The 27,182-nt window shown below is 45.7% G+C and overlaps 1 protein-coding gene across 1 annotated transcript; it reads left to right on the top strand.

Annotated features, from left to right (window-relative positions):
• Nucleotides 1-90: 90 nt before the first annotated feature.
• Nucleotides 91-27,164, top strand: LOC120395217 (transmembrane 4 L6 family member 1-like). The gene is made up of 6 exons (XM_039519407.1): nt 91-210; nt 12,139-12,322; nt 15,960-16,025; nt 21,800-21,945; nt 22,763-22,949; nt 23,666-27,164. Exons 2-6 carry the CDS (start codon nt 12,152-12,154, stop codon nt 23,684-23,686), a joined length of 591 nt encoding a protein of 196 aa, XP_039375341.1. The 5' UTR covers nt 91-210; nt 12,139-12,151; the 3' UTR covers nt 23,687-27,164.
• Nucleotides 27,165-27,182: the final 18 nt, after the last annotated feature.

Raw genomic sequence — 27,182 nt, 5'->3', positions numbered from 1 at the left:
CCTGTGTACTGGCCAACCAGGGATAGTTTCCTCATTCTTTGGGGAGAAACTCCTGTTTGTTTAATGGAATCTATCACTCGAGAACATTTCTGTACCTCTCTGAAGCTGGTACAGGGAAAGGGGAAATATAAAACTTGAAGCCAGCTGAAAAATCACTTTGCTGTCTGGCGAGCTGAAACATTGGTAGTCATTTTAATACTGTATTGCTAGGTAAGCCAAGATATTTTCTTACTTTCTTCAGCTTTACATAGGTTAATGTATTGAGAGCTCTAATTAAAAAGCAGAAGGCTACTGCAGACACAGTCTTGTTCATTGAAGGTGAAGGGAGTGGGTTTGATTCTTCTTTGTAAGACTGGCAAGATGTTCAAGTCTCTCTGGTATGTCTTCTCTTCTGTAACTTGATCAGATTCAGCCCTGATGTGGGCAGGTGCAAGCTGCACTGACTTCAGCGGGAGAAGCAGTCGCTGAACTTGGCTGTCTATGCTTAGGTTGATTGTCCTTGCATTCTGAAGGGATAGTCAGACATTTCAAAGATAGTGCACCAGATCCTCCTCTGGTGTAAGTCATTTTAGCTCCGCTGAAGTTGATTGAGCTATGTTGATTTACATCAGCCAATGATCTGGCCCTATGGGTATATCCAAAAGCTGCACAAGGGGAATATGAAACTTCCCTACATGATCTGACTTTTACAGAAATGTCATTAAGCTGTATGTGCTTATTTTGAGAAAATGGTAGTGCAAACAGACGAGGGCTGGCATGCACAGGAAGAGAGCAAGGGTTAAAATACAAAGTAAGTGCAGATGGGCAAAAGTTAATTTTAAATAAAAAAAGGCAAACACCCACGGCTGACAAAGAAAAAAATGACAAAGGAAAAATATCTACATCCATTTCCCCTCCCTCTTCATCCTTCCTTTGTATGTTGTCTATCTATTTAGATTTTTTTTTCTCTTTGAGCCAGGAGCTGTCTTCGTAAATGATTGTAAAATGCTCTGCCCAATTTTGGGCTCTGTCTGAACAGTAAGTAATGATCGTGAGAGGCAAGAATTACCTTTCTTAAAGATCTCTCTCTAAAAGCATTTAATTACAAGTAACTTGTTTAAAAGCTGAATTACTCTATGTAATGTTTGTAAAATGCTCAGAAGGTACGGTAAGTAAATGCTAAGTTTTGTTGTTAAATTTGTAGCAGTGGAGAACAATGCAAATTACACTCTGTAGAAATGCACACTGACAGAAAGACTGGCAATCTCTGCTATGTGATAGCAATACCCTGCATTTCTTGGAATCCCTTCACTGTATCCCTCAGTTCCACTGTACCCAGGGGTGGCTCCAGACCCCAGCACGCCAAGCGCGTGCTTGGGCGGCATGCTGCGGGGGGCGCTCTGCCGGTCACCGGGAGGGCGGCAGGCGGCTCCAGTGGACCTCCTGCAGGCGTGCCTGCGGAGGGTCCACTGGAGCCGCAGGACCAGTGGACCCTCCGCAGGCACTCCTGCGGGAGGTCCAACGGAGCCGTGGGACCGGCGACTGGCAGAGCGCCCCCTGCAGCATGTCGCCCTGCTTGGGGCAGCGAAATGTCTAGAGCCGCCCCTGATTGTACCAAGTTCAAACTTTCATGTCATACACAACTCACTGGTCCTTTTTCTCTTAACTCATTGCCCTGATGTCCCTCCTCTTCCAGTAATGCCAGCTTCCACCATCAGCTTGTCTGCTTCTCCCTCAAATATTTTTCTGCTTTCTTCCACACTGCCCCTTATGCATGGGACACCCTCCATGAACTGATCTCTAAAGCTACTACGCATTGCACCTTCACATCCCTTCTCAAGACCCACTTCTGCCACAATACCAATGAAAAATCAGCCAATGTATAATGGCTAAACTGAGGAGCATTCCAGGCACGCAATTGTGGGAGCAAATGGGTAATTCTGATATTGACTTTTTTTGTTATTCCAAAAATATTTGCATCATATATATAAAAATGAATGTCTGTGTATAAAAATTGCATATAGTTTGATCATTTCCCCCTCCCCTACACTTTATAATTGCTCCTCTTTTTAGATTATAAACTTCTTGAAGGCAGAAATCTACCTGCCTGTATCTACTTCTATTTTATAGTGTTTGGCACAATGGGTCCTTGATCCTTTTAGTCACTAAGGCAATACGAATATTTATTTATAATAGCAGTTATAATAATAATTGTGGGTTTCTACTAGATGTTAACAGCAGAATGCAAAAAGTAATAATAAAAAAAAACCAATCCCAATAATCTCAAACTTCAAACCTCTCATGGAGAACCATTTGAGGATCAGGTTCCAGTATCAATCAGACCTCCCTCCTTTGGGAATTGGTGATATCTGTGAGTTTAGTATTAAACCTCTAATCTGTCTCTGTTCTTTATTTAATATGTTAGCAGCAGCCTCTGACAACTGTGGATTATGTATATAATGCACTAACCCTGATAGGGACATGTTATCCAAAGATTTCATTCTGATTGAACCAACTGATGAAGAAGCACACCATACTGAAATGCAATCACTCTATCTTCTGTACAGTACTAAAGTGGGACATATAGCAGTCCTCTCACATCAGAGGGGATAGTATAAAGAAATTTCTGTGGTGGGAACATCATAGAGTTTCCCTTTCCCTTTGTCCCTTTCCATGGGTTTCATCTTGAGAGTATGCTGTCCGGCCTGGGATATGGAGCCTTTCTTTCCTAGATCAATGGTGTGAATCCAACCCAAATCCACAGTGACTAAAAGTTACCTTTCAGTATCCTATGTGAGAAGGACTGGAACTATGAGTTCACTTCTTAGTGGATAGATTTCCATGCTGTAAACCCCTCAATCACCATTGGTATTATCTTGTAGTGTTGTTATAGCTGTGTTGTTCCCAGGATATTAGAGAGACAAGTCAGGTTAATATTTAAAAATAAAAAAATCAAATGAAGTTTTGTTGTATTGCTAAGACAAGGTGAGTGAGGTAATATCACTCTACACCACACCACTGACCTAACTTCTGTTGGAGAAAGAGACAAGCTTTTGAGCTTACACAGAGCTCTTCTTCAGGTATGGGAAAGGTACTCAGATAAATACAAGCTGGAACAGATTGTTTAGCAAAAGTAGTTAACACATATTCTAAGAAACCATTCAAAGTGAAGTGGCCTGTTAACACCTGACTTATGACCATGACTCATCTTTTGAAGGATTCCTTTAGAGGACTGAGAGGTCAGATACGGAGTGATAATTTTGTGAAGTGTTCACCCATGGGTGATATGGGCTTTTTGTCTTTTATCATTGTTCAGTGTGAGTTCGTTTGAGAGCATAGTTATCTGGTTTCACCCATATAGTTGTTATTGGGGCATTTAGTGCATTGGATAAGGTATGCCACATGATCTTAAAAGGTGTGTTGTGGGGGAGTGTTGATCATCATAGCAGTAGAAATGTGTCTACAGGTTTTGCATCTGGCAAGATCTGGTGCTGCTTTGAGTTGGTGGGTTTGATCTGTGGGGAGCTTGTTTCTGATGATCATCCTGGCAAGACTGGGGGGTTGTGACCTGAAGATGAGTCAAAAGCTCGTCTCTTGGACCAACAGAAGTTGGTCCAGAAAAAAATATTACCTCACCCATCTTGTCTCTGTTATTTTATTTATTTATTTATTTATTTGTAGCCTGAGTAGAAAAGCAAAGAAATGAATGGGCATGAAGTCTAAATCATGCTCTCCCTCTGAGGTCTTGTCTTCCTTGGAAACTTTCCCCAATTCTAGCAGTTAATAGCCATCTGCCAAGGTAGCTGCACTGGTGCACTGCTCAAGGGTAGACAAGGAAAGCAGTGATTTGCATGGTGGATTTACCCAAGTTTCAAGCAAGTATAAGTGGTGCTGGTGCAAACAGAGGCTTTCTTTGTCTGTACTTTGGGATTAGACCACTGCAATTACATCAGTGGCTGTCCCTTGGTTGCTGGCATCAGGGGAAATTCTCAGTGTAAACAAGGACTTAGAGAGAATCCTTCCAGGATTAGCAGTGTGGGGAAGCTTTACTGTTGTTGATGCCAAATGCGTGCTGTGGAAAAATAGTGGCTTCCAGTAGCTTAACTATGGAGTAAAGATTCACTATTGAGTATGAGATACCAGGCATATTTTTAGTACAGAATGGGATATATTAGCAGAAAAACTGACAGCCAGAAAATATAGGGCCACTGCTTTTCACAATACAGCGGTCTTTACGCTTTTCTGAAGATGAGATGACCTGGCACTATTAGCTAATGAGTGTCTCAGGCAAATATCTGCTCTCCACAAATACCCACAGAACTAAATGTACCTTTGCACTGGTTTTCTTTTAAATAAGTTTAGCGCTCATACAGGGACCAGTCGGACAATCCTATAATACTTAGTCCTGCCTTGAGTGCAGGGGACTGGACTAGATGACCTCTCGATGTCCCTTCCAGTTCTATGATTCTATGATTCTATGAAACTGAAGTCCTCTTCCTGAACAAGCACACCCCACAGGCAACAGTAATGTAACTTGCTCCAAACCATGCTATCTATGTACCTCACGCTTAGCCTGAAGATCTAACCAATTGAAAGTGAGGGAAATCCCTTGCAAGCTGCATGGACACTTTTCAAAGACACCATAATAGAGGCCCAACTTAAATGTATACCCCAATCAAAAAATACAGTAAAACAACTAAAAAAGGGCCATCGTGGTTTAACAACCATGTAAAGGAAGCAGTGAGAGATAAAAAGGCATCTTTTAAAAAGTGGAAGTCAAATCCTAGTGAGGTAAATACAAAGGAGCATAAACACTGCCAAAGTAAAAATGTAATAAGAAAAGCCAAAAAAGAGTTTGAAGAACAGCTAGCCAAAAACTCAAAAAGGTAATAACAAAATGTTTTTTAAGTACACCAGAAGTAGGAAGCCTGCTGAACAACCAGTGGGGCCCCAGGACGATTTAGACACAAAAGGAGCACTTAAAGTCAATAAAGTAATTGCGGAAAAACTAAATGAATTCTTTGTTTCAGTCTTCACAACTGAGGATGTTAGGGAGATTCCCAAACCGGAGCCGTCCTTTGTAGGTGACAAATCTGAGGAATTGTCATAGATTGAAGTGTCATTAGAGGAAGTTTTGGAATTAATTGATAAACTTAACAGTAACAAGTCACTAGGACCAGATGGCATTTACCCAAGAGCTCTGAAAGAACTCAAATGTGAAGTTGCGGAACTATTAACTAGGGTTTGTAACCTGTCCTTTAAATCAGCTTCTGTTTCCAATGACTGGCTAATGTAACTCCAATATTTAAAAAGGGCTTTAGAGGTGATCCCAGCAATTACAGACCGATAAGTCGAACATCAGTACTAGGCAAATTAGTTGAAACAATAGTAAAGAAAAAAATTGTCAGACACATAGAAGAACATAAATTTTGGGGCAAAAGTCAACATGGTTTCTGTAAAGGGAAATCATGTCTTACTAATGTATTAGAGTTCTTTGAAGGGGTCAATAAACATGTGGACAAAGGGGATCCAGTGCACATAGTTTACTTAGATTTCCAGAAAGCCTTTGACAAGGTCCCTCACCAAAGGCTCTTACGTAAATTAAGTTGCCATGGAATAAGAGGGAAGATCCTTTCATGGATTGAGAACTGGTTAAAAGACAGGGAACAAAAGGTAGGATTAAATGGTAAATTTTCAGAATGGAGAGGGTTAACTAGTGGTGTTCCCCAAGGGTCTGTCCTAGGACCAATCCTATTCAACTTATTCATAAATGATCTGGAGAAAGAGATAAATAGTGAGGTGGCAAAGTTTGCAGATGATACTAAACTACTCAAGATCGTTAAGACCAAAGCAGACTGTGAAGAACTTCAGAAAGATCACACAAAACTAAGTGATTGGGCAACAAAATGGCAAATGAAATTTAATGTGGATAAATATAAAGGGTATGTCTACACTACAAGACTATTTCGAATCAACTTAAGTCGAATTTGTGGAATCGACCTTATGAAGTCGAATTTGTGTACCCACACTAAATACACTAATTCGACTGTGTGAGTCCACAGTAACGGGGCAAACGTCGACTTTGGAAGCGGTGCACTGTGGGAAGCTATCCCACAGTTCCCGCACTCCCTGCTGCCCATTGGAATTCTGGGATTTCCCCCCAATGCATGCTGGGGGGGAAAACTGTGTTGAGGGTGGTTTTGGGTAACTGTCAGCATTCAACCGTCACTCCCGCCGGCGGGAAATCAGTTCGCGCACTTTTCCTGTTATTAGTGACAGCGCGGACGCCACTGCACTCCACTGCGATCATGGAGCCCGCTGCGATCATCGCTGCACTTATGGCCGTTGTCAACTCCTCGCACCTTATCGTACACCTCTTCAACAGTCAGATGCTGAGAAATCGGGCGAGGAGGCAACGGCAGCGCGGTGAGGACATGAAGTCTCAGACTGGCACAGACCTGTCAGAAAGCACGGGACGCCGCGCCGTGGAGATCATGGTGGCACTGGGTCATGTTCATGCTATGGGACGGCGATTCTGGGCCCGGGAAACAAGCACGGACTGGTGGGACCGCATAGTGCTGCAGGTCTGGGATGAATCACAGTGGCTGCTAAACTTCAGGATGCGTAAGGGCACTTTCCTTGAACTGTGTGACTTGCTGTCCCCTGCCCTGAAGCGCAAGGACACCAGGATGCGAGCAGCCCTGACAGTGCAGAAGCGAGTGGCCATAGCCCTCTGGAAACTTGCCACGCTAGATAGCTACCGGTCAGTAGTGAACCACTTTGGCGTGGGCAAATCTACCGTGGGGGTTGCTGTGATGCAAGTAGCCAACGCAATCGTTGAACTCCTGCTCTCGAAGGTAGTGACCCTGGGAAACGTCCAGGTAGTCATAGCTGGCTTTGCCGCGATGGGATTCCCAAACTGCAGTGGGGCTATAGCTGGGACTCACATCCCTATCCTGGGACTGGACCACCAGGCCAGCCAGTACATTAACCGAAAGGGCTACTTTTCAATGGTGCTGCAAGCACTGGTGGACCATAGGGGACGCTTTACCAACATCAACGTCGGGTGGCCGGGCAAGGTTCATGACGCGCGTGTGTTCAGGAACTCTGGTCTGTTTAAACGCCTCCAGGCAGGTAGTTTCTTCCCAGACCACAAAATAACTGTTGGGGATGTGCAGATGCCTACAGTGATCCTCGGGGACCCAGCCTACCCGCTAATGCCCTGGCTCATGAAGCCCTATACAGGTGCCTTGGACAGTGAGAAGGAACTCTTCAACTACCGGCTGAGCAAGTGCAGAATGGTGGTGGAGTGTGCTTTCGGACGTCTCAAGGGGAGATGGCGGAGCTTACTGACTTGCTCGGATCTCAGCGAAAACAATATCCCCATTGTTATTGCAGCTTGCTGTGTGCTCCACAATCTCTGTGAAAGCAAGGGGGAGACCTTTATGGCGGGATGGGAGGTTGAGGCAAATCGCCTGGCTGCAGATTACGCTCAGCCAGACACCCGTGCCATTAGAAGATCCCAGCGGGAAGCGCTGTGCATCCGGGAGGCTTTGAAAGCTAGGTTCCTCAGAGAGCAGGGTAACCTATGACTGTCCAGTTGCTTTACAGAGAAGCTGAACCTGCCCCTGTTTCTTTACCCATTTACTGTTGACTCTCCTCTGCAGTCTCATACCCCGTTCACCCCGTTTGCCCCCTTCCAACACACGTGTAAAAATAAAGGTAATGGAGCATTGTTATTTAAAAACCTTTTCTTTAATAATGATTTCGCGTCAAAGGGTTGAAACAGGGATGCGGACTGTGGTGAGGAGGGTGTGCAGTGATGTAGAGACCGCTTCTAGACTCTAGGAATGATAGCCTACTGCTCCTACAGCGGTCTCTGGGGGGAGGACAGTTACAGGTGGGTGTGCAGGAAGGGGTGAGGGGTGTAGGCTTTGGGACGGAGTTTGGGTGCAGCCTCAGGGCTGGGGGTCGGGGCGTAGGAAGGGGTGAGGGGTGTGTGGGAAGGGGGAGGAGGCGTAGGGGGTTGCGGGCTGTGGCTGGGGCTGAGGGTTTGGGGCATTGTGGAGGCTCAGGGCAACGGTAGAAGGGCAGGGTGATGGCAACCTGCCTTGCCATTTGTGGATGGCAGGCACTAATACCCAGGGGCAGCAGACAGCATTTGTGCCGGTAGCCGCTCTACTGTCAGGTAGGGATGCAGCGCGGGGGCGGTGGGGGGGAGACGACACGCCAGGGGAGGGGTGGCAGGTGGGCGCTGGGACCTGCTCCAGGCAGGGAATTGACGGGGCGGGGGGAGACCCGCGTGGGCCAGGGCCCGATCCAGGCTGGGCCGGGGGAGAGACCCACCTCCAAGTATACCTGGAGCAGGGCACCTGCCGCCTATGAACAGAACATTAAAAACACCTCACAGACTGACCAGGGTGCCTAGTGACTGCACTCAGTGAGTAACCTGCCGTTGATCCTGCCCCCATGTCTGTACCCTGTTCATGGTGACTGTCCTATGCAATTACCAAACCCCTCTCCCCCCTTCACAGAAAGTCTTCAGCAAACAAACATGACAGAAACAGTAATTAATAGCAAACTACTTTTAATACTCGACAACACAGTAAAGGTGAGAACTTTTCAAAATCTAGGGACTGAGAACTTTTGGGTAATTTAGCAGTCCACTGTGGTGCAGTGACAGTTTTCACGGCCCTTGGTACCCCTCCTTCTTGTTATTCTGGGAGAGGTGGGTATTGGAGTGTGTGGCGGGGGAGGGCGGTTGCAGACACAGTGCAGGGGGGCTCTGTCCTCCTGCCTGCGGTCCTGCAGAACATCAACAAGGCGCCTGAGCGTGTCCGTTTGCTCCCTCAGTAGTCCAAGCAGCGTTTGAGTCGCCTGCTGGTCCTCCTGATGCCATCTGTCCTCCCGTTCGCTGTGTGAGCGCTGCTGCTGTGTGAGGTTCTCCCTCCACTGGCTCTGCTGGTCCGCTTCTGCTCTGGAGCAGCCCATAAGTTCTGCAAACATCTCGCCCTGGGTCCTTTTCTTACGACGCCTAATCTGCGCCAGCCTCTGTGAGGGGCATGGTGGAGCAGGTCGGGATACTGTTGCAGCTGTGTGAGGGGGAAAAGGGAGTGAATTGCTTACAAAGATGCCTTTTCTTAAAAATGAAACATAGTCTACTCATTGCCTGTGAACCAGACCATGGATGGCACCTATCTCCTGAGCACTCACTCAGGAAAAGTTTGATTTATCTGCATTCGCTTTCATTGCCTGGGGTATTGCACTGCAGACCAGACAAGCGGGGCAGGAAAGCTGAATCCGTGGAGCAGCCAGGCATGGTAAGCCAAAGGCTTTTGGCTGCTTAAAAGTCAATGTCCAGCTCTGTCCTCTTGCTGCAGGCAATCCTGAAAGCATAAACTCTGCCCCTGTTCCACCCCCTCGTGGTTTTCCCTTGGAAAAGATCCCTGTATGCTGCCACTCTGTAGCCTCCAGCACGTGGCTCTAAAGTGACGCTTCTTGTTGTTCTAAGGAACAGTGAAGCACTACCAATAGTAATAGTACACAAATCACTCTACTTCCATGCAGGAGTCTGCGCGCGAGATCACCCTGAGGAGGGTGTCATGGAGAGACAGGGAGCGCGTGCTGAATGAAAGCCAGCACAAGCCAGGGCCCTATGCTGCGATGCTCATCAAGGCACTGGTCCCGGAGTACCAGCTGAGAGCGTGGCGCGGAAAAGTGTGCTACCTCGGAGCACCCAATAAGCCAGCTCTCCCCAGGAACCTCCTCCATAGGCTTTTCGACTACCTCCAGGAGAGCTTCGTGGAGATCTCCGCGGAAGATTCCTGTTCCATTCCCCTGCATTTAGACCTTCTGTTCGCCTAGACTATTTTCCTGTTCCATTAATAATAAAAGTTTACATGTTTAAAGCACTTACCGACTGATCCTTCTCCTGATTCAGGGTCCGTGGTAACGGCTGCGGAGGGTTGGTAGGGGATCTCAGTGAGGGTGATGAAGAGATCCTGGCTGTCAGGGAAATCAGCGTTGTAAGCGCTGTCGACTGCCTCCCCCTCCTCATCTCCTTCCTCATCTTCCCCATCTGCGAACGTCGACGAGGAACTGGCCGTCGACACTATCCCTTCGTCAGAGTCCACACACTGGTGGGGCAGTGGTGGCAGACCCACCGAGAATGGCATGCAGTGCCTCGTAGAAGCGGCATGTCTGGGGCTGGGCTCCGGAGTGTCCGTTTGCCGCTTTGATTTTATGGTAGCCTTGTCTCAGCTCCTTGACTTTCACGCGGCACTGCATTGCATCCCGGCTGTATCCTCTGTCTGTCATGGCTTTGGAGACCTTCTCGGAGGTCTTTGCATTCCGTTTGTTGGAGCGCAGCTCCGAAAGCACAGACTCATCGCCCCACACACCGATCAGATCCAAGACTTCCTGGTCAGTCCATGCTGGGGACCTCTTTCTATTCTGGGATTGCCTGGACTCCTCTGCTGGAGAGCTCTGCATCGTTGCCGGTGCTGCTGAGCTCGCCCCGATGTCCAACCAGGACATGAGATTCAAAGTGCCCAGACAGGAAAAGGAATTCAAATTTTCCCAGGTCGTTTCCTGTGTGGCTGGTCAGAGCATCCAAGCTCGGACTGCTGTCCAGAGCGTCAACAGAGTGGTGCAGTGTGGGATAGCTCCCGGAGCTACTAAGTTCGATTTGCATCCACACCTAGCCTAATTCGACATGGCCATGTCGAATTTAGCGCTACTCCCCTCGTCGGGGAGGAGTACAGAATTCAAACTAAAGAGCCCTCTATGTCGAATTAAATGGCTTCCTGGTGTGGACGGGTGCACGGTTAATTCGAATTAACGCTGCTAAATTCGAATTAAAGTCCTAGTGTAGACCAGGCCAAAGTAATGCACATTGGAAAAAATAACCCAACTATACATACAATAGGATGGGGGCTAATATAGCTACAACTAATCAGGAAAGAGATCTTGGAGTCATCGTGGATAGTTCTCTGAAGACGTCCATGCAGTGTGCAGCAGCAGTCAAAAAAGGAAACAGGATGTTCGGAATCATTAAAAAAGGGATAGAGAATAAGACTGAGAATATAGTATTGCCCTTATATAAATCCATGGTACGCCCACATCTTGAATACTGCATACAGGTGTGGTCTCCTCATCTCAAAAAATATATACTGGCATTAGAAAAGGTTCAGAGAAGGGCAACTAAAGTGATTAGGGGTTTGGAACAGGTCCCATATGAGGAGAGATTAAAGCGGCTCGGACTTTTCAGTTTGGAAAAGAGGAGACTAAGGCGGGATATGATAGCGGTATATAAATTCATGAGTGATGTGGAGAAAGTGAATAAGGAAAAGTTATTTACTTGTTCCCATAATATAAGAACTAGGGGCCATCAAATGAAATTAACAGGAAGCAAGTTTAAAACAAATAAAAGGAAGTTCTTCTTCACGCAGCGCACAGTCAACCTGTGGAACTCCTTGCCTGAGGAAGTGTGAAGGCTAGGACTATAACAGGGTTTAAAAAGAGAACAGATAAATTCATGGAGGTTAAGTCCATTAATGACTGTTAGCCAGGATGGGTAAGGAATGGTGTCCCTAGCCTCTGTCAGAGGGTGGAGATGGATGTCAGGAGAAAGATCACTTGATCATTACCCGTTAGGTTTATTTTTTGGGGGGCCCCTGGCATTGGCCACTGTCAGTAGACAGGATATTGGGCTGGATGGACCTTTGGTCTGACCCAAAGGTCTGGCCATTCTTATGTTCTTATGTTCGAAAGAGGATGCCTCAGTCTCCATGCCTATTCAGTCCTTGACCCCACTCCTAAGACTGTTAGCAAGGGTGCCAGTTAGTGCCAGTCACAGTGGTGATCTTAATGCTGTTCTGTAGGAACTAGAATGAAGTCACCAATTCATTTCACATAGGACACTGAGCAACCAGTATTTGTTTACTACTAACCTGCGCCAGTTTTGAACTGGAGGTGAAAGGGCTCTATATAGTAGCACCTTTCTTAAATAAATGGTTAATTGAAAATATTTTGCTTCATAACAAGTGTCACATAATTTAAAGTTCTCTCCAACAAAGAAAGAAAATTATTGCCTTGTAAAGTCTCACTGTTTTTTAAACTGTGCCGTAACCCGTACTTTCCTCTCTCATTTCGTTCCAGAGGGTGAGCTACAATGTGCACTGGGAAGTGTTCAAAGTGCATTGGGGTCGTGTTGTTCCCATTAGCTGTATGTGCCATAATCTCCAATCTTCTCCTGTATTTCCCCAATGGAAATGTTACAGACCCCGACAAGATAACTGATTTGGTTTGGTTTTTCCATGGCATTCTTGGAGCTGGGATACTGGTAAGAGAGAAGTTTTGTCATTGTTGTTGTTCTTGTTTTAATTATTTCAGCATTTTAAAGCTTATTGATGCCTCTGTCAATTCCAAATAACAATCCCTGGGGGTTGCCTTTACATTTGTAGATGACACAACCTATCTGTGGGGAAAAGTCTAAAACTATCTGGGGTCTAAAACTGAAAAGGCATATTTCCGGAGGGCTAAGGCGAAATCACCGATATATAAAAAATATAACTTCTTTATGAAAATCCTGGTGTACAAAGAAATTCAAAATTCCAATTATTAGAGGAAACAAAAATGTTGGCTTTTCATTATTTATGTAGTAAACACACACACAAGTTTCTTTGCTGTTCACATTGAGGCTCAATGTGTAAATTCAGCTTTGGGTTGTAAGTTCTCACATGTATTGAGTTGTGTTGCCTTGTTGCTCCTTTCATTGATTTTATTCTCACCTTCCATGAGGCAGTGAAGCTTGCTTGGGCTTGCCCTTACTGGAGCTGTTGTCAAAATCAAGTAGTGCTGAACTGCTCCTCTTTTTTGAGAGGACTGTTTGAATTCCAAATAGCTGTTATGAAAATGGTTGAACCTATTTTTCTTTTGGTCATTTTTCTGTGAACATGTGTGTGACCAGGTATTTGTCCACATACATGTCTGGGGAATGCCTGTTCTTTGTGTGAATTCCCACAGTTGTATATGCATTGTGTTTGAATAGATCATATGAAGTGCTTGTCCCTGTCTATACATTTTCAGTCATGCAATCAAGGAGCAGGAAAAAAAGCCATGCAACCGAGGTGACCAATCATATACCACAAATAATGAATAGCAAAGAGTCTAAGTAAATAGACCACAGACATTAAATAGGCTGTCATCTCCTCACATAAAGGAGGAGATGAAATGTACTCCTCACTGAATATTTATGAACAACAAATCCATAAAAATCAAAGTCTGTTCTCAGTAAGGCCCTGATCTAAAAGTCACTGAAGTCAATGAAAAAACTCCTATTAAGTATAATGGGCTTGGATCAGGACCATATTTCACAAACAGAAAAATGAGTAAATTCTCTGCTATGAATAGCTTGCTTGGCTCTTCTTGTGTACCATCCACCTAGTCGATAGGCCTATCCCTCGTGCTGAGCCTGGATGTATGAACAGGGAGTCTGAACAAAGCTCAAAATTGTACCACAGGTACTTGTGAAAAATTCATACCATTCCAAGCCCGGGGGCCAGAAAAGACTAATGTTCAGTATGAGAGCCCTGTGTCATGTTCAGAACATGACTTCTCTTAAGGGTTCTTATAAGGCTAGGCTGTGGCCAGGATGGTATGCATCAAAAATGGACACAGCGAGAAGAAAAGGAATTTGCACTGATCTCCAAAACACTGACAACAGCACTATGAGTAGTTTCTGATCAGCAAAACAGTGCTGTTAAGTGTATGCGTTTTCTATTAAATTATGTGATAGACTGAGAAAGAGATGTGAATAGACAAAGCATGGGAGAAGGGGGGTATTATCCCCACGTGACAGCAAGGGACTTGAAACATGAAGAAATTAAACAGCTTGTTCAAGGTCACAGAGAAAGTCAGTCTCATGCTGGGAACTGAATCCAGGTTCCTGTGTACCAGGCCAGTGTCTGAACCACAAGAACAATCTTTCCATTTAGTAGCCAGCTTTGGCTCATTTCAACCTTGCTCTCTCCTTGTCTTCCACGGCTGCTTTTTAAAAGACATGCCCGTATAAAAACAGAACACAGGACTTTATTTTGCTTAAAACCCCTCAATTTCCTTATTTTGCAAATTCAGACATTTGAAGAAAGGAAGAATGACTCATTTGTTATGAGTGCTCGATGCTGCAAACTCATCATGAGTCAATCTGCGCGTAGAATGGCACCATTGTGAAGTGACTGAGCCCCACCTAACACGTAGACCCCACCTCACTGACACCAGCGTACTGGCAAAGTTTCATTCTAACCCCAAAAGGCAGGAAGTTACAGATGCTCAAAAAAACGAGAGACAACAAACAAGCCCTTCACTCCAAACAAATGAACTTGCTCCAAGCAGAGACGAAATAGCCTACTCACAGACTGGCTAGGAGGCCTTCCAGGAAAACAAGGGTAGTGAGGGAAGCAGGGCTGCTGATTCAGTAGATGGCACTCTTGACTCTCAGTCAATACTCTAAAATGACTGAGCAGGGTACTAGAGGACACTGGTTGCTGGGTTTGAACTGCTAACAACCTCATTGCACTTTTCGCAACAAGAGGATTTTTTTAATCCCAATGCCCTAGCCAAATTCCAACAGAAGTATTTTCATTCTGTTCACATAAATTCCCCACTGAGGTTCAGCTACAATGGATATTATATTCTTCGCTTTCTGCCCATAGCACTTGTGGAAGTGTTGCTATGAGCTGTTAAAGGGGCACTGTCAGGCTGAATCTAGTCAGCTAAAATAAAAGAGTTAATAGTTTCAAGTATTCCACCTGCCCCGCAGTCCATCCTTCTTTCCATTCCCTGGTTTGACAGCCACAGTTAAATGCTTTTCTCTCTCATGTTGCTGCATGAAAGAGTTAAACAAACAACAATGGATTCAGCTGTTTTATGAACATAAAGGGGGATTCTTTATTCTGGTTACTGAACACAGACAGACCTTGTAGTTCTACAACCAGTGTTGTCTACGGCCGCGTTTCTCAAACTGGGGATCCATGAGGGTACTCCAGGGGGTCCGTGGGCCCCGCTGATCAACTCTTCTCCCTTCCTCCCTCTACTCCTCCCCCTCCCTCCCAGCACCTCTTGCACACCAGAGAACAGCTGTTCCTCCCCCCTCCCTGGCATGCAGGAGGCGCTGGGAGGGAGGTGAAGAAGGGAGGATGGGGGCGCTCCAGGGAGGGGGTGGAAAGAGGCAGGAGAGAGGAGGGGCCTGGGTAGAGCAGGGGTGGGAAAAGGTGGGGCGGGGGTAGGACCTTGGGGGAAGTAGTGAACTGGGGGTGGGGCCTGGGGCTGAGCTGGGGGCTTGGGGGTCCCCAGCAAAATTTTAAAATAAAAAAGGGGGTCCTCGGGTTACTAAAGTTTGAGAACCACTGGTCTAGGGAGACTCTCTGTGGCATGATAGGACATCCTGCCATGGCACAGTCATGGATGGGACTGCTGGCTACACCCTATCAACTTGACTCCAGCTAATAATTACCATGGATCAAACTGAGCTGAGCTCAGAGAGTGTTGACTGAATTGTGTTGTTTGCACCTTCCTGTGGTCTAATACAAAAGATCAAATTCAGGGATGATGAGTAAGATGCTGCAATTTAAATCCTCCCACTCTAATTTAGCACCAAATTCTCAACTGGTGTAAACTGGTGTAGTTCCATTGAAATCAATGGAGCTACATTGGTTTACACTAGCTGTGAATCTATCCTTTAGTCCCCTTAACACTGTAGTGAACTTCCTTAGCGTCAGTTGGAATACCATAGAGCTACCTAAAGTCACTCTTCCAGCGCGCAAGCGAGTCTCAGTTGGTGTAACACACAGTGAAGAGCCAGAAGAAGCTAAAGTAGCTTAATCCTATCTATGACCCCATGTAATTCACACATTGTTGTCCAACTAAAGCTGAGTACGTGGAGACCTCACATATTAATTCAATATATTCTTAACTTACAGGTTATTTTGCCAGCATTTATGATGCTGGGCGCAGGTGGAGCTGGATGTTGCGCTAACAGATGTGGGGTAAGCAACAATTTACATGCTGAAAAGGGCAATGACTATGATCCCTGAACAACAGCCCTTAAGTGGGAGCTGAGCAGATGGAAAGGCACAACGCACACAACCACTGACAGTCCAATCCCCCCAATACGGAAATAGAGCTTGACTTGCAGAATCCCTGTGCTTGGCCTATGATTGATTGACTCCATCACAGGAGCAGCCTCATCTAGCAAGCAAGAATGTTAATATATTGGAGCTGTTTATATAAACTGAGACCTATCCCAAGGACAGATTTGGGGCATGTAGCCACAATAATAAGTATAGAGTGGAGGGGGACAAAGCAGCACTATCCCACTCCAAGTGGAACAAATCACTGCTCCAGTTTGCTGGTGAACAGGGGTAGCTTGCAAACTATACCGTCTTTTAGGGTGGCACAGCCTAACCCCTTTCCTGTGGCTGTTCATGTGGGGACAGTGCCAGGCTGCCATGCCTCATGATGCAGAAGTAACATACCATAAGACTTCTCTGCTATATACCATAATGCACAAGGGGGCCAAATTAAGAATTGCAACCTCAATTCTGGCATTTCCTAATTTGTGAGTGCTTCATGTTTCAGTCTTGGATGTAAATTTGTTGTAGCTTCCTACATTTTAAAAAAAGCAAATTTGAAAAAAAAAACCACAGAAATTTCATCATGTGGAACCATAACATGTTTCACCAATAGGTTTGGAACCTTTAGATCTACAACACAAACCTCTGCCATTTGACCTAAGGCAGTAATCAATAGCAGTAGTAGGTTGACACCCTCTATGTAGATCAGCCACTCAAGGGTAAAATGAGACACATTTTACGAGTGGGTTTTAAAGATATTTGCTGACAGCAGAGAACATTGAAACTCAGGAATCCCAGGTTTGATTCCATGCTCTGGACTGGAGAGTTCTCTAGTGGCTAAAGACCCTTCCCCTTCTGCCCCTTCCTGTCTTAGCTTCTGTAGGTCTCCACCACAAAGCTACCTCCTTGTCCTCTACCACCAGTGCAACTGGAGCATTAAGATCACTGGACAGACAATCTTCCTGGTGGCACCACAGCAGTCCCCAGTAGCTCAGAGGAGCAGCTGCAAGGAAATTCCTGCTTAGCCCCTGGAGCCCCAGCATGGAGCATGCTCAGTCATGGTGGAAAAACAATATATTTTCCCTAATTTTGTTCCTGGAATTGGCTGAACTATTTTATCCAAAACTTTCTACTAAATAAATCCAGGCTGAGCCAGACACCCAACATGAAAATTTTTATCCCAAATGGTTAAAGTTTGGCAAAGTTATAAGCAACCAAAACTACATCTTATAGGCTGGAAGTATTAGGCAACCCTAATTAAAGGCACCACTGGTAGCACCACTTATAAAAGTTTTCCGTATACAAACAGCCACCATATACTTTTAGATTATTAAAAGTGGCTGGCTGAGGGAACCCAGGAGATGCAGTGAATCAGTCTCATGGGCTGCCACCACCACTGGCAGATCTGCTATGGAACCCCAGACAATTAAAGCCATCAAGAGGTAGGAGAAGAACTACTTGAGCTAAAGGACAGTGCTAATGTAATGCTGACAGATCCCAGTCGTTGGTGGGCAGGATTGAACGTGGGGCCTCTAGGAGCTTAAAGCATGAGCCTCTATCGTATGAGCTAAAAGCCCACTGGCTCTTAGCTAAGGCTGTAGGAGCAGACTCATTAAATGCTCTCTAAGTGGTCTTAGTGGCACTAGATGGGACAGAACACCACACCCAGAAGGGGTGTGGGTTACACAAGCACTAGAACAAATGGGTATAAACTTACCATGAATAAATTTAGGCTGGAAATTAGAAATAGGTTTCTATCCATCAGAGGAGGGAGGTTCTGGAACAGCCCCCCAATAGGAATAGTGGAACAACATAATTAGTTTTAAAATAGAACTTGATAAATTTATAAATGGGATTATCTGATGGGGTTGCCTGAAAAAGCAGGAGACTAGACTCAATGACCAAGGAGGTCCCTTCAGGTATGAGTCCATAAATTTGGGTGTCATACCCTATGACTGGTGAATTGCTAATATAGTACCTATTTTTAAGAAAGGGAAAAATGTGATTTTGGAAATTACAGGCCCATTAGTTTGACATTACAGCCTACAATGGGTCATACTGAAAGGTGAACTGTCAGACTGGAGGGAGGTTTCTAGTGAAGTTCCTTAGGGATTGATTTGGGGACCAATCATTTAACATTTTCATTCATGACCGTGGCACAAAAAGTGGGAGTGTGCTAATAAAATGTGCAGATAACAGAAAGTTGGGAGATATAGCCAATACGAAGGAGGACTGGAATATCATACCAGAAGATTTGGAGGATCTTGAAATTCAGGGTAATAGAAATAGAATAATACCGGTATTTAATAGTGCAAAGTACTAGGTCATGCACTTGGAAACTAACAGTGAATATTTTTGCGATAAGCTGGGCGTATATCAGTTGGAAGCAACAGAAGAGAGGAAAGACCTGGGTGTAGTGGTTGATCCCAGGACAACTATGAGCCACCAATGTGATGCAGACCCGAAAAAGGCTAATGCAATCCTAGGGTGCATCAGGTGAAGTATTTCTAGTAGAGATAAGGAAGTGTTATTGCCATTAAAAAAGTCACTGGTGAGACCTCATCTGGAATGCTGTGTGCAGTTCTGATATGCCATGTTTAAGAAAGATGAATTCAAACTGGAACAGGCGCAGAGAAGGGCTACTAGTATGATCAGAGGAATGGAAAACCTGTTTTGTAAGAAGAGCTTGGCTTGTTAAGCCTAATAAAATGAAGGCCTAGTAGAGATATGATTGCTCTCGAAAAACATCAGAGGGATAAATACCTGGGAGGGAGAGGAATTATTTAAGTGCTGATGTTGATGTAACCCATGCCTGATGGGTGTGGTGCTCTCCCCCACTCTAGTGGCAGGAGATCACCTAGAGATTAATGAGCCTGCTACAGCCTTGGCTAGGAGCTTTTAACTCATGCAGTAGAGCAGTGGTCCCCAAACTTTTTACCTCACGTCCCCTCTTACCCCTGTCCTCACACCCACCATGGAGGCGGGAGTGGGGCCATGGCTCCAGGAGAGGGGGGACGTGGGCAGGGGTAAGTGGGGCAAGGCTGGGACCAAAGCTGGGGGTTGGAGTGGACCCTCGGCGGGGGGCTGACCCTCGGCCAGAGGCCAAGGCCTGCAGCCGAAGCTGCGCACAGAGCCCCAGGAGCAGGATGGGCAGCCAGGACCCTGGGCACAGGGCCGGTAGCCACGGCCAGGAGCAGATCCCTGAGCACGGGGCCAGCAGCTGGGACCGTGGGCACAGGGCCAGAGCCAGAAGTGGAGCTGGGCAGTGCTCCCTCCCCGCCTCCCTGTGGGGGCTGGTCCGAGCCCTAGCCACGCCCCCCCCCCGGAACATTACTCTGCACTCCCCTAGGGGGCGCACCCCAGATTGTAGACCTTTCAAGTAGAGGCTCATGCACTAAGCTTTAGTGCAGGGGGTGGGGGAAAGGGGGAACCTTTTTTCTATAAGGGGTCATTGAGCCACAGAAAAAGTCAGTCATGGGTTACATACAGCCCTGAGGTGGGGTGCAGAGGCTCAGGGCTTCTCTCCACAGCAGGGTGAGCCGGCGCTCATGACTCCAGCCCCACAGGAAGGCACAGAGGCTTGAGGCTTCCCCTAGGCTCCGGGGTGAGGCCAGAAATGAGGGGTTCAGGGTGGAGGAAGGGGCTCTGGGCTGGGGCAGTGGGTTGGGGTGCAGGATGGGGTAAGGGCTCCAACTGGGGGTAAGGGCTCTGGGGTGGGGTTGGGGATGAGAGATTTGGGGTGTAGGAGGAGGCTATGGGCTGGGGCTAAGGGGTTTGGAGTGCGAAAGCAGGCTCAGGGCTGGGGCCGGGGGTTGGGGTCAGGGCCGCCCAGAGGATTCAGGGGCCTGGGGCAAAGCGGGGGAGCTGCGGCGCATGTACTCACCCGGCGACGGTCCGGGTCTTCGGTGGCATTTCAGCAGCGGGAGGCCCTTCAGTCACTCCGCGTCTTCAGCAGCACAGAAGGGCCCTCCGCCGCCAAAGACCCAGAGAGACTGAAGGGCCCCCCGCTGCCGAAATGCCGCCAAAGACCCGGACCGCCGCTGGGCCAGGGCTTGTGGGGACCCGGGCCTGGGGCAAATTGCCCCACTTCCCCCCCCCCCCCAGGTGGCCCTGTTTGGGGTGAGGGAGGAGGTTCGCGGTGCGGGCTCCAGGAAGGAGTTTGGGTGTGTGTGGGGTTCCAACCTGGGGCAGAGGGTTGGAGTGAGAATGGGAGTGCAGGGTCTGGGAGGGAGTTTGAGTGCAGGAGGGGAGACTTGCGGCAGGCTGGATGAAATGAAGCAGCAGGCCGGATCCAGCCCGTGGGCTGTAGGTTCCCTACCCCTGCTTTAGAGGCTGGATCCCACCCGCCAATGACCAGGATCTATCAGAGTTACATTGACACAAGAACAAATGGATATAAACTGGCCATCAACAAGTTTAGGCTTGAAATTAGACAAAGATTTCTAACTATCAGAGGAGTGAAGTTTTCCAGAAGCTGGGAAGGGACGACAGGGGATGGATCACTTGATGATTACTTGTTTTGTTCATTCCCTCTGGGGCACCCAGCATTGGCCAGTCGGAAAACAGGATACTGGGCTAGATGGACCTTTGGTCTGACCCAGTATGGCTGTTCTTATGTTCTGAAATAGCCTTCCAAGAGGAGCAGTGGGGACAAAAAAACTAACTGGCTTCAAGACTGAGCTTGATAAGTTTATGGAGGGGATGGTACAATTGCCTGCAATGGCATGTTGTCAGTCTGCGACTGCTAGCAGCAAATATCTCCAATGGCCGATGATGGGACACTAGATGGGGAGATCTCTGAGTTACTACAGAGAATTCTTGTCCAGGTGTCTGGCTGGGGGTTTTTGTCGACATGCTCAGGATCTAACTGATCACCATATCTGGGGTAAGGATGGACTTTTCCCTCAGGTCAGATTAGGCGAGAACCCAGGAAGGTTTTGCCTTCCTCTGCAGCCTAGGGCATGGGTCACTTGCTGGTTTAAATGAGTGTAAATGGTGGGTTCTCTGTAACCTGAAGTCTTTAAATCATGATTTAAGGACTTCAGTAACTCAGCCAGAGGTTCTGGGTCTATTACAGGAGGGGCTGGGTGAGGTTCTGTGGCCTGTGATGTGCAGGAGGTCAGGCTAGATGATCACAATGGACTCTTCTTGCTTTACAGTTGGGGAGCGAGCCTCCCAGCCCAGGTAGACAGACTCGCACTAGCTCTGCTCGAGCTACCACGCTGAAAATAGTAGCATGGGCGGCCAGCCACCCGAGTCCAAGCCCACCTGGCTCCCTGGTCTGAGTGTGGGTTCTAGCCTGAGCTGTTGCCTATGCCACAACATCCACACTGCTATTTGAGCTAGTGCAAGTCTATCTACCTGGGCTGGAAGCACGCTCCCAGCTGCAGTGCAGACATACCCATCCAGTCCTATGTTCCTAAAGGTCTGGGCTTCATCCACCTCTGCAGGCAGGTGGGATGCAATCTGCACTTTTCTTCAGCCCAGGGGGTAGCTGCACCAGAGTTGGAAAGATTCAACAACTTCAAATTCCTGCTGCAGTGATGCAGGCCCCAAATTACGGTTGCTATTATTTATTGCCTAAAGTGCAAAACAGATAAAGAGGGATTCCCTTTCCATTCACAGTCTGAGGAGTCCATAATACTCTGTGTCCACAGAGATGATGTTCAGGGCCTTCTCTCTTTCAGATGCTGCTCTCTGTGCTGCTGGCTGTACTGGGAGCTGCAGGAGGGGTATATTGTGTGGTCATCTCATCCTTGGGATTGATTAGTGGGCCTCTTTGTGACACTGGTGATGGAGAATACATCTACCCTTTCAGGAATGACACATTCACGTAAGTATGACGTACTGACTCTTTCAAATTACAAGGGCCAATTTTTGCACCCTTCTAACACCAAATCTAGGTTTTTCTGAAATGAATTGATGTTCTGCACTATCAAATCTATATTATTCTGAGCGAGCAGGCCCCAACCATCCTTCACTTGGTCCAAGTTCTCTGGCTCATTCTCTGGGAAGCTGCCTGCTTTTGTTTTGGAGGATATGGGTGCTTTGTTTCTATTGCGCTATTGACCATCTATTGTGTGATGGCTGTGCAATACTTTCATGGGACTGTATGAAATTTGTGCCTTGGCTCCTATTAAAGTCAAAGGGAGTCACACAGTTGGATGGAAATCTGCCAAATTGAGCCCTCTCCCACATCCCTCTGAAAAGCAATGCAAAAATCATTCCATTAGCTTTTTGCAAGTGAACCCTGACAACATCTTGCAAAGTAGACTGGAGAATTCTGATGAAACTGGGTGAGATATTGCAACAGATTATGGGCACATTTTTGATATTCTGTGGACTTCAGTATTTTGCCATTAAAATTGTCCTGAAACAAAACACAGGATCTTATGCAGGCAGCCATGTAATGCAAGCCTAATGCTCCATGGCCCTGCACCTTAAATGGTCAATTACACCTTTGCAAAGTGGGTATAATATGCTACCAGACCACTATGTTAGAGTTTAGCATTCACTTTACCCTTTGAAAATTACTTCTAAAGATACCAAGGAGAGAATCAGGCCCAGTCTTTGAGGTACAGCTCTTAACCGATGAAGTCTTTTTGAATCACTCTTCATAATAAGTTGTCAATTATTTTTTCTACTTACAGAGACAATTATTTGTTTAATCAGACAACATGGAGCATTTGCAAAAAACCTGAAAACGTTATTATGTGGAATATTGTCTTGTTCTCTCTTCTCTTGGGGATTGGTACAATTGAAGCTGTTCTTTGCTTTATTCAAGTCATCAATGGACTTATTGGATTCATATGTGGCACATGCATGAGGAAAAGAAAGGTGAGTATCTGATATAAGATATCACAAAGTAAATATTATTTTTACTAGTATTTTTCAGACTCTATGATAATTTTAGCCCCACTTTTGACAGAACCACAGTAAATTGTCCTGATAGTGTATAATATCAGATATGTAAACAAATGATGCAAATCTCAAGGACTTTTTAAATAGTTGGACAAATAATAAAAAGTAATGCCCCATTTAAAAAACATAACACTATTTATTCCCACATGGAGAGGGGACAAAGGGTCTGATGCTGTGGTTATTTAGGACTACCTTTTCAAAAGCGACTAGTGATTTGGGGAATCTCAATTTGCAGGTACTGAATTTGAGCTACATAAAAATATCTGATTTTCAGACAATACTTAGCATCCACCCTCTGAAAAGCATGTGTCTCAGGGTGGGCACTCAATAACTGAGGCACCCAAAGTCACAAGTCACTTTTCAAAATGTAGGGATTAAAGCCCATCTATGGACATACAAGATTCAGGGTCATGTTATCTGTGGGTTGTAATGAGGCAGAAATCTTTTCTTGGCTTGCAAGTCTCTTCTTTTGCAAGAAAAACACCTTTACATTTTGATTTCTCTCCACAAGGAGGTTGTGGGGTGGGGGCCGGGGTTGCCATTTATTTTAACTTAATAAGATTCCTGTAGCAAGCCTGATATCCATCTGGAACTTTAATTAACTTGACATTCTTTCCTTCCTTGCCTTTCAGACACATATTGCTGGAATGTAAATCACCTACAAAGAATGCTAGTGGCAAGCATAGACCTGCGGGGATTCATGTATATTCATAATGTGTTGTGCTGTATTTGTGGGGACAGAGGGACCCCGAGATGTTCAGGAGTTTCAGAACAACTCCAGAATATTTTATAAAGATATCTGGATGGGAGGGGGTGGATTATCTAGAACTTTTGAAGTCAAAGATTCTTTTTTGTCTTCTCTAAGTACCCAGGCTAAGTCTCTGGTACTGGCAACGTGATGCTGTCTTTTCAGGCGTGCCTGGCATATATAAAATTCAGTCACAAACATTCTCCAATTAAAATTCACTGCTTACCCCGCAAGTGCTGCCCTGTGTAGCAAGCATGTCACTTTGAAGTGCTGACTGTTGTATATGGGAATTTATCAGCTTTACTGAACTCATCCACACTGGTTGGATGTCTAAAGGTGCTCATTAATGCTCCCCAAACCCTGTCCTGGCCCTGTGTAAAACTGGAATGGATTCTCTGGCAGTGGTCTGTCTATGTTTGCAGTGTCGTTGTAACCATGTTGGTCCCAGTATATTAGAGAGACAAGGTGAGTGAGGTAATATCTTTTATTGGACCAACTTCCAATGGTGAGAGAGACAAGCTTTCGAGCTTACACAGAACTCATCTTCAGGTCATGCTCTGTCTATTTTTATCACTTTGGTACATAAGCACTGGTCTTCAGTCATTTAAAGGTCTGGCTCAGAAAGGGTATTTTCAGGACCTAGCAGTAGTGATGTTGCTTAAATAGTTACAATATTTGTAGCACATGGAGGCCCTGTGTAGCAGGCAGTTGGCCAGTATCTAACCTGCTTTAACCTCTGTGGAGCCAGCCTCCACTCACACTTCTGTGTGTGCCGTAGGAGGCTGTGGTGGTCTGTAAAATGCCAATGCTCCACTGATAATCAGCACTTCAAAGGTAATAACGTTGCCCATGGGGTAGCACTGGAGATGCACTTGGCCCAACATGCAAGGCATGGTATGTAGCAACCAACTAGCCAATAATTAGCCTTACTGAACAATAAGGAGGAAAAAAAATCAGACTCACTTCCAGGGGAGTCAAATATGCACATCCTAGTGTAGAACATTTTCATACTCGGTATTTAATTTTTTTTAAATTGAATTTCTGATCATACTTGTGCATGCTTTTCTGAGAAACCGAAGCAAGCCTCGAAAGGCACCAAATGGTGTCATTCTCAGTGCTACAGCAAGCACTGAACCCACAAAGTGCTGAGCGTGAGATCAAGCCCAAATGCTAAATCCGTGTGATTGCTAAAGTCTCTGATTTCAGGAGTGAATTCTTTGTCATTTTATTGGCCACTTCAAAGGTTAATTCCTACAATTGCCACTGATTCTTCTGCTTAAGACAAAAAGTAGTAAGATATTTTACATATACATCAGAAGCTCTTCAAAACTGCATAACTGTAAAGTTAGGTTACTTTGGATCTGTTTTGCGAAAGGAGGAACCTCTGATTCCTCTTTCAAAAATGTTTTGACTACGGCATTTGATCACACAAATGGGAAGTATCTGGTCACTTGTGCTGTCACCTGACATATGCATGCAGATCCCTCATTTGAACAAATAAATGCTGGCTATGTTCAGGCAACAGGTATATTTTAGGGGGTGCAACTTAAGCACCAATATTTGAAATTTTTGCCCATCATGTTTTAAAGCATATTCTCTTAAATAAAAAGCATGAGAGAAATACACCGGTTAGCCAAGGTTTTCAAACATAAATAAAGGATTTGGATGCATACAGATCCTGTAAGTGGCTCAGAAAGTTCCACCTGTTACATGCAAGTATGCAAGGGGCTATGATCAGAGATGAGGTTCACAGTACTACTGTCTCTTTTACTGCAGCAATCTTTTTATTTTAAAACTGCTGAAAAATGAAATAAAATGCGGTGCTTTCTTTGGCTAAATTGTGTACATTTTGTCTTTTCACTGCATGAAAACGCACTGCAGATTATCTCACATTTAACAGTTTAAATGGGTTGCTCATTGTCATGTCCTGAGAAATGTGCAGCTGCTGTACAGTGACCTGTATGAATGTGCTTCTAGTGTATTAAACCCTTTGAGCCTGATTCTCAGTTACACTAAGGGGCCATAGGGTAACTGAGAATTCAGGCCTTTGTTCCTAGCACTGCAGCAGTGCTTCACAGCCAGTGTACGACCAAATGGTTCACAGCCACTGTGCTGCAGCCATTAGTTTACACAGACAGAACCTGCTAGCAACCAGCTCCTTCTTTCACCCACCTCTCCTCTTCACGCAGGTCCATGTGTCTGCCCCACCCTACACAAGCTGTCATGAAGGTCCTCTCCTAGGCCAGCTGGCCTGACCCTAGCTTGACTTTAAGCCACTGATTCCCCCTTTCCTTGCACTACTCAACTCTCCAGACATGATGCCCTTAATGCTGCTTCCTTCACTACTGCCTTCTTCTCCCCTTCACTGCCTGCCTGCTTCTCTTGCTCCTGCAGCAGCAGCATCTACTATCTGCTACTCCCACTCTCCTCTTTCTTGCCTAGTCCTCTGCTCTGGCTTCTGTCTGCCCCTGCTCCTAGACTCACCCTCCTCCATCACTCCAGCTCTGACACAGCCAATCATCACCCACCTGACCACCCCGCACCCACTCTACCCCAACTAGCCTCCCACCTAATGCTATTTCTCCCTACCTCCCAAGGAAACCAGAAATTAACTGGCTGGAACAGGTTACACTCTGTTATGAAGAGCTGCCTCGTTAGATGTTGTTTCTTCAAATGAGTTTCTGCAGTGGAAGCAAAGTAAGTGAATAGGCGACTTGCTGCTAAGAGTTCGGCTGCAAAGAGGGGAGATGTTAGGGAAAAGCTTTGGCACAGGAGAACTGCTTTGTATGTGTAGCTGTGACAGTGAAACTTGGGGGAACTTATTGGAAAAGCGTTTTCAAGGAAAAGCTGCTTTGAAACTCATGTAAAGAAACAATAACTAATTAGACAACTCTTCGTAAAACACTATAATCTTTGACATTGTATCACAGCAAGCAGGAAGGATAAAACAATCTCTAACAAACTCTACTGAGCCTGTAGGAAAAATGTTAACTCTGTTAACAAGGGAACCTAGACTGTCAGAACTGGGCAAATTATTCATTGTGAATACAATTTCTTTGCAAATTTACTCTTTTCTTCTGTTTGCAAATTATTCTTGTGCTGACCCTGATTTCTATCGCTTTATTCATTATTCATATGTATTTGTCAAGTAGTTTAGGCAAACAAATTTCAGCCTATCGGATATTCATGAGCAATCTACTAGGACTGGTCACTTAAGTCTGATGGTATCATTTCTGCTCCCTGATTGGATGACTGAAACTTTTTAAACAGGAGGAGAAGAGCTGATGGAAAAACCAACATTTCTAATGTTCTGATGAATATACAGACACTGTGGTCACTAGTGTGGAGTAGGGTTGCCAACCCTCCCAGTCTCGCCGTGAGTCTCCCAGAATCAGGCTCTA

Source organism: Mauremys reevesii, linkage group 1, assembly GCF_016161935.1.
Source record: "Mauremys reevesii isolate NIE-2019 linkage group 1, ASM1616193v1, whole genome shotgun sequence".
Lineage (NCBI taxonomy): Eukaryota > Metazoa > Chordata > Testudines > Geoemydidae > Mauremys > Mauremys reevesii.
Note: the sequence above shows the minus strand (reverse complement) of the source record. Positions and strands in the feature narration are given on the sequence as shown.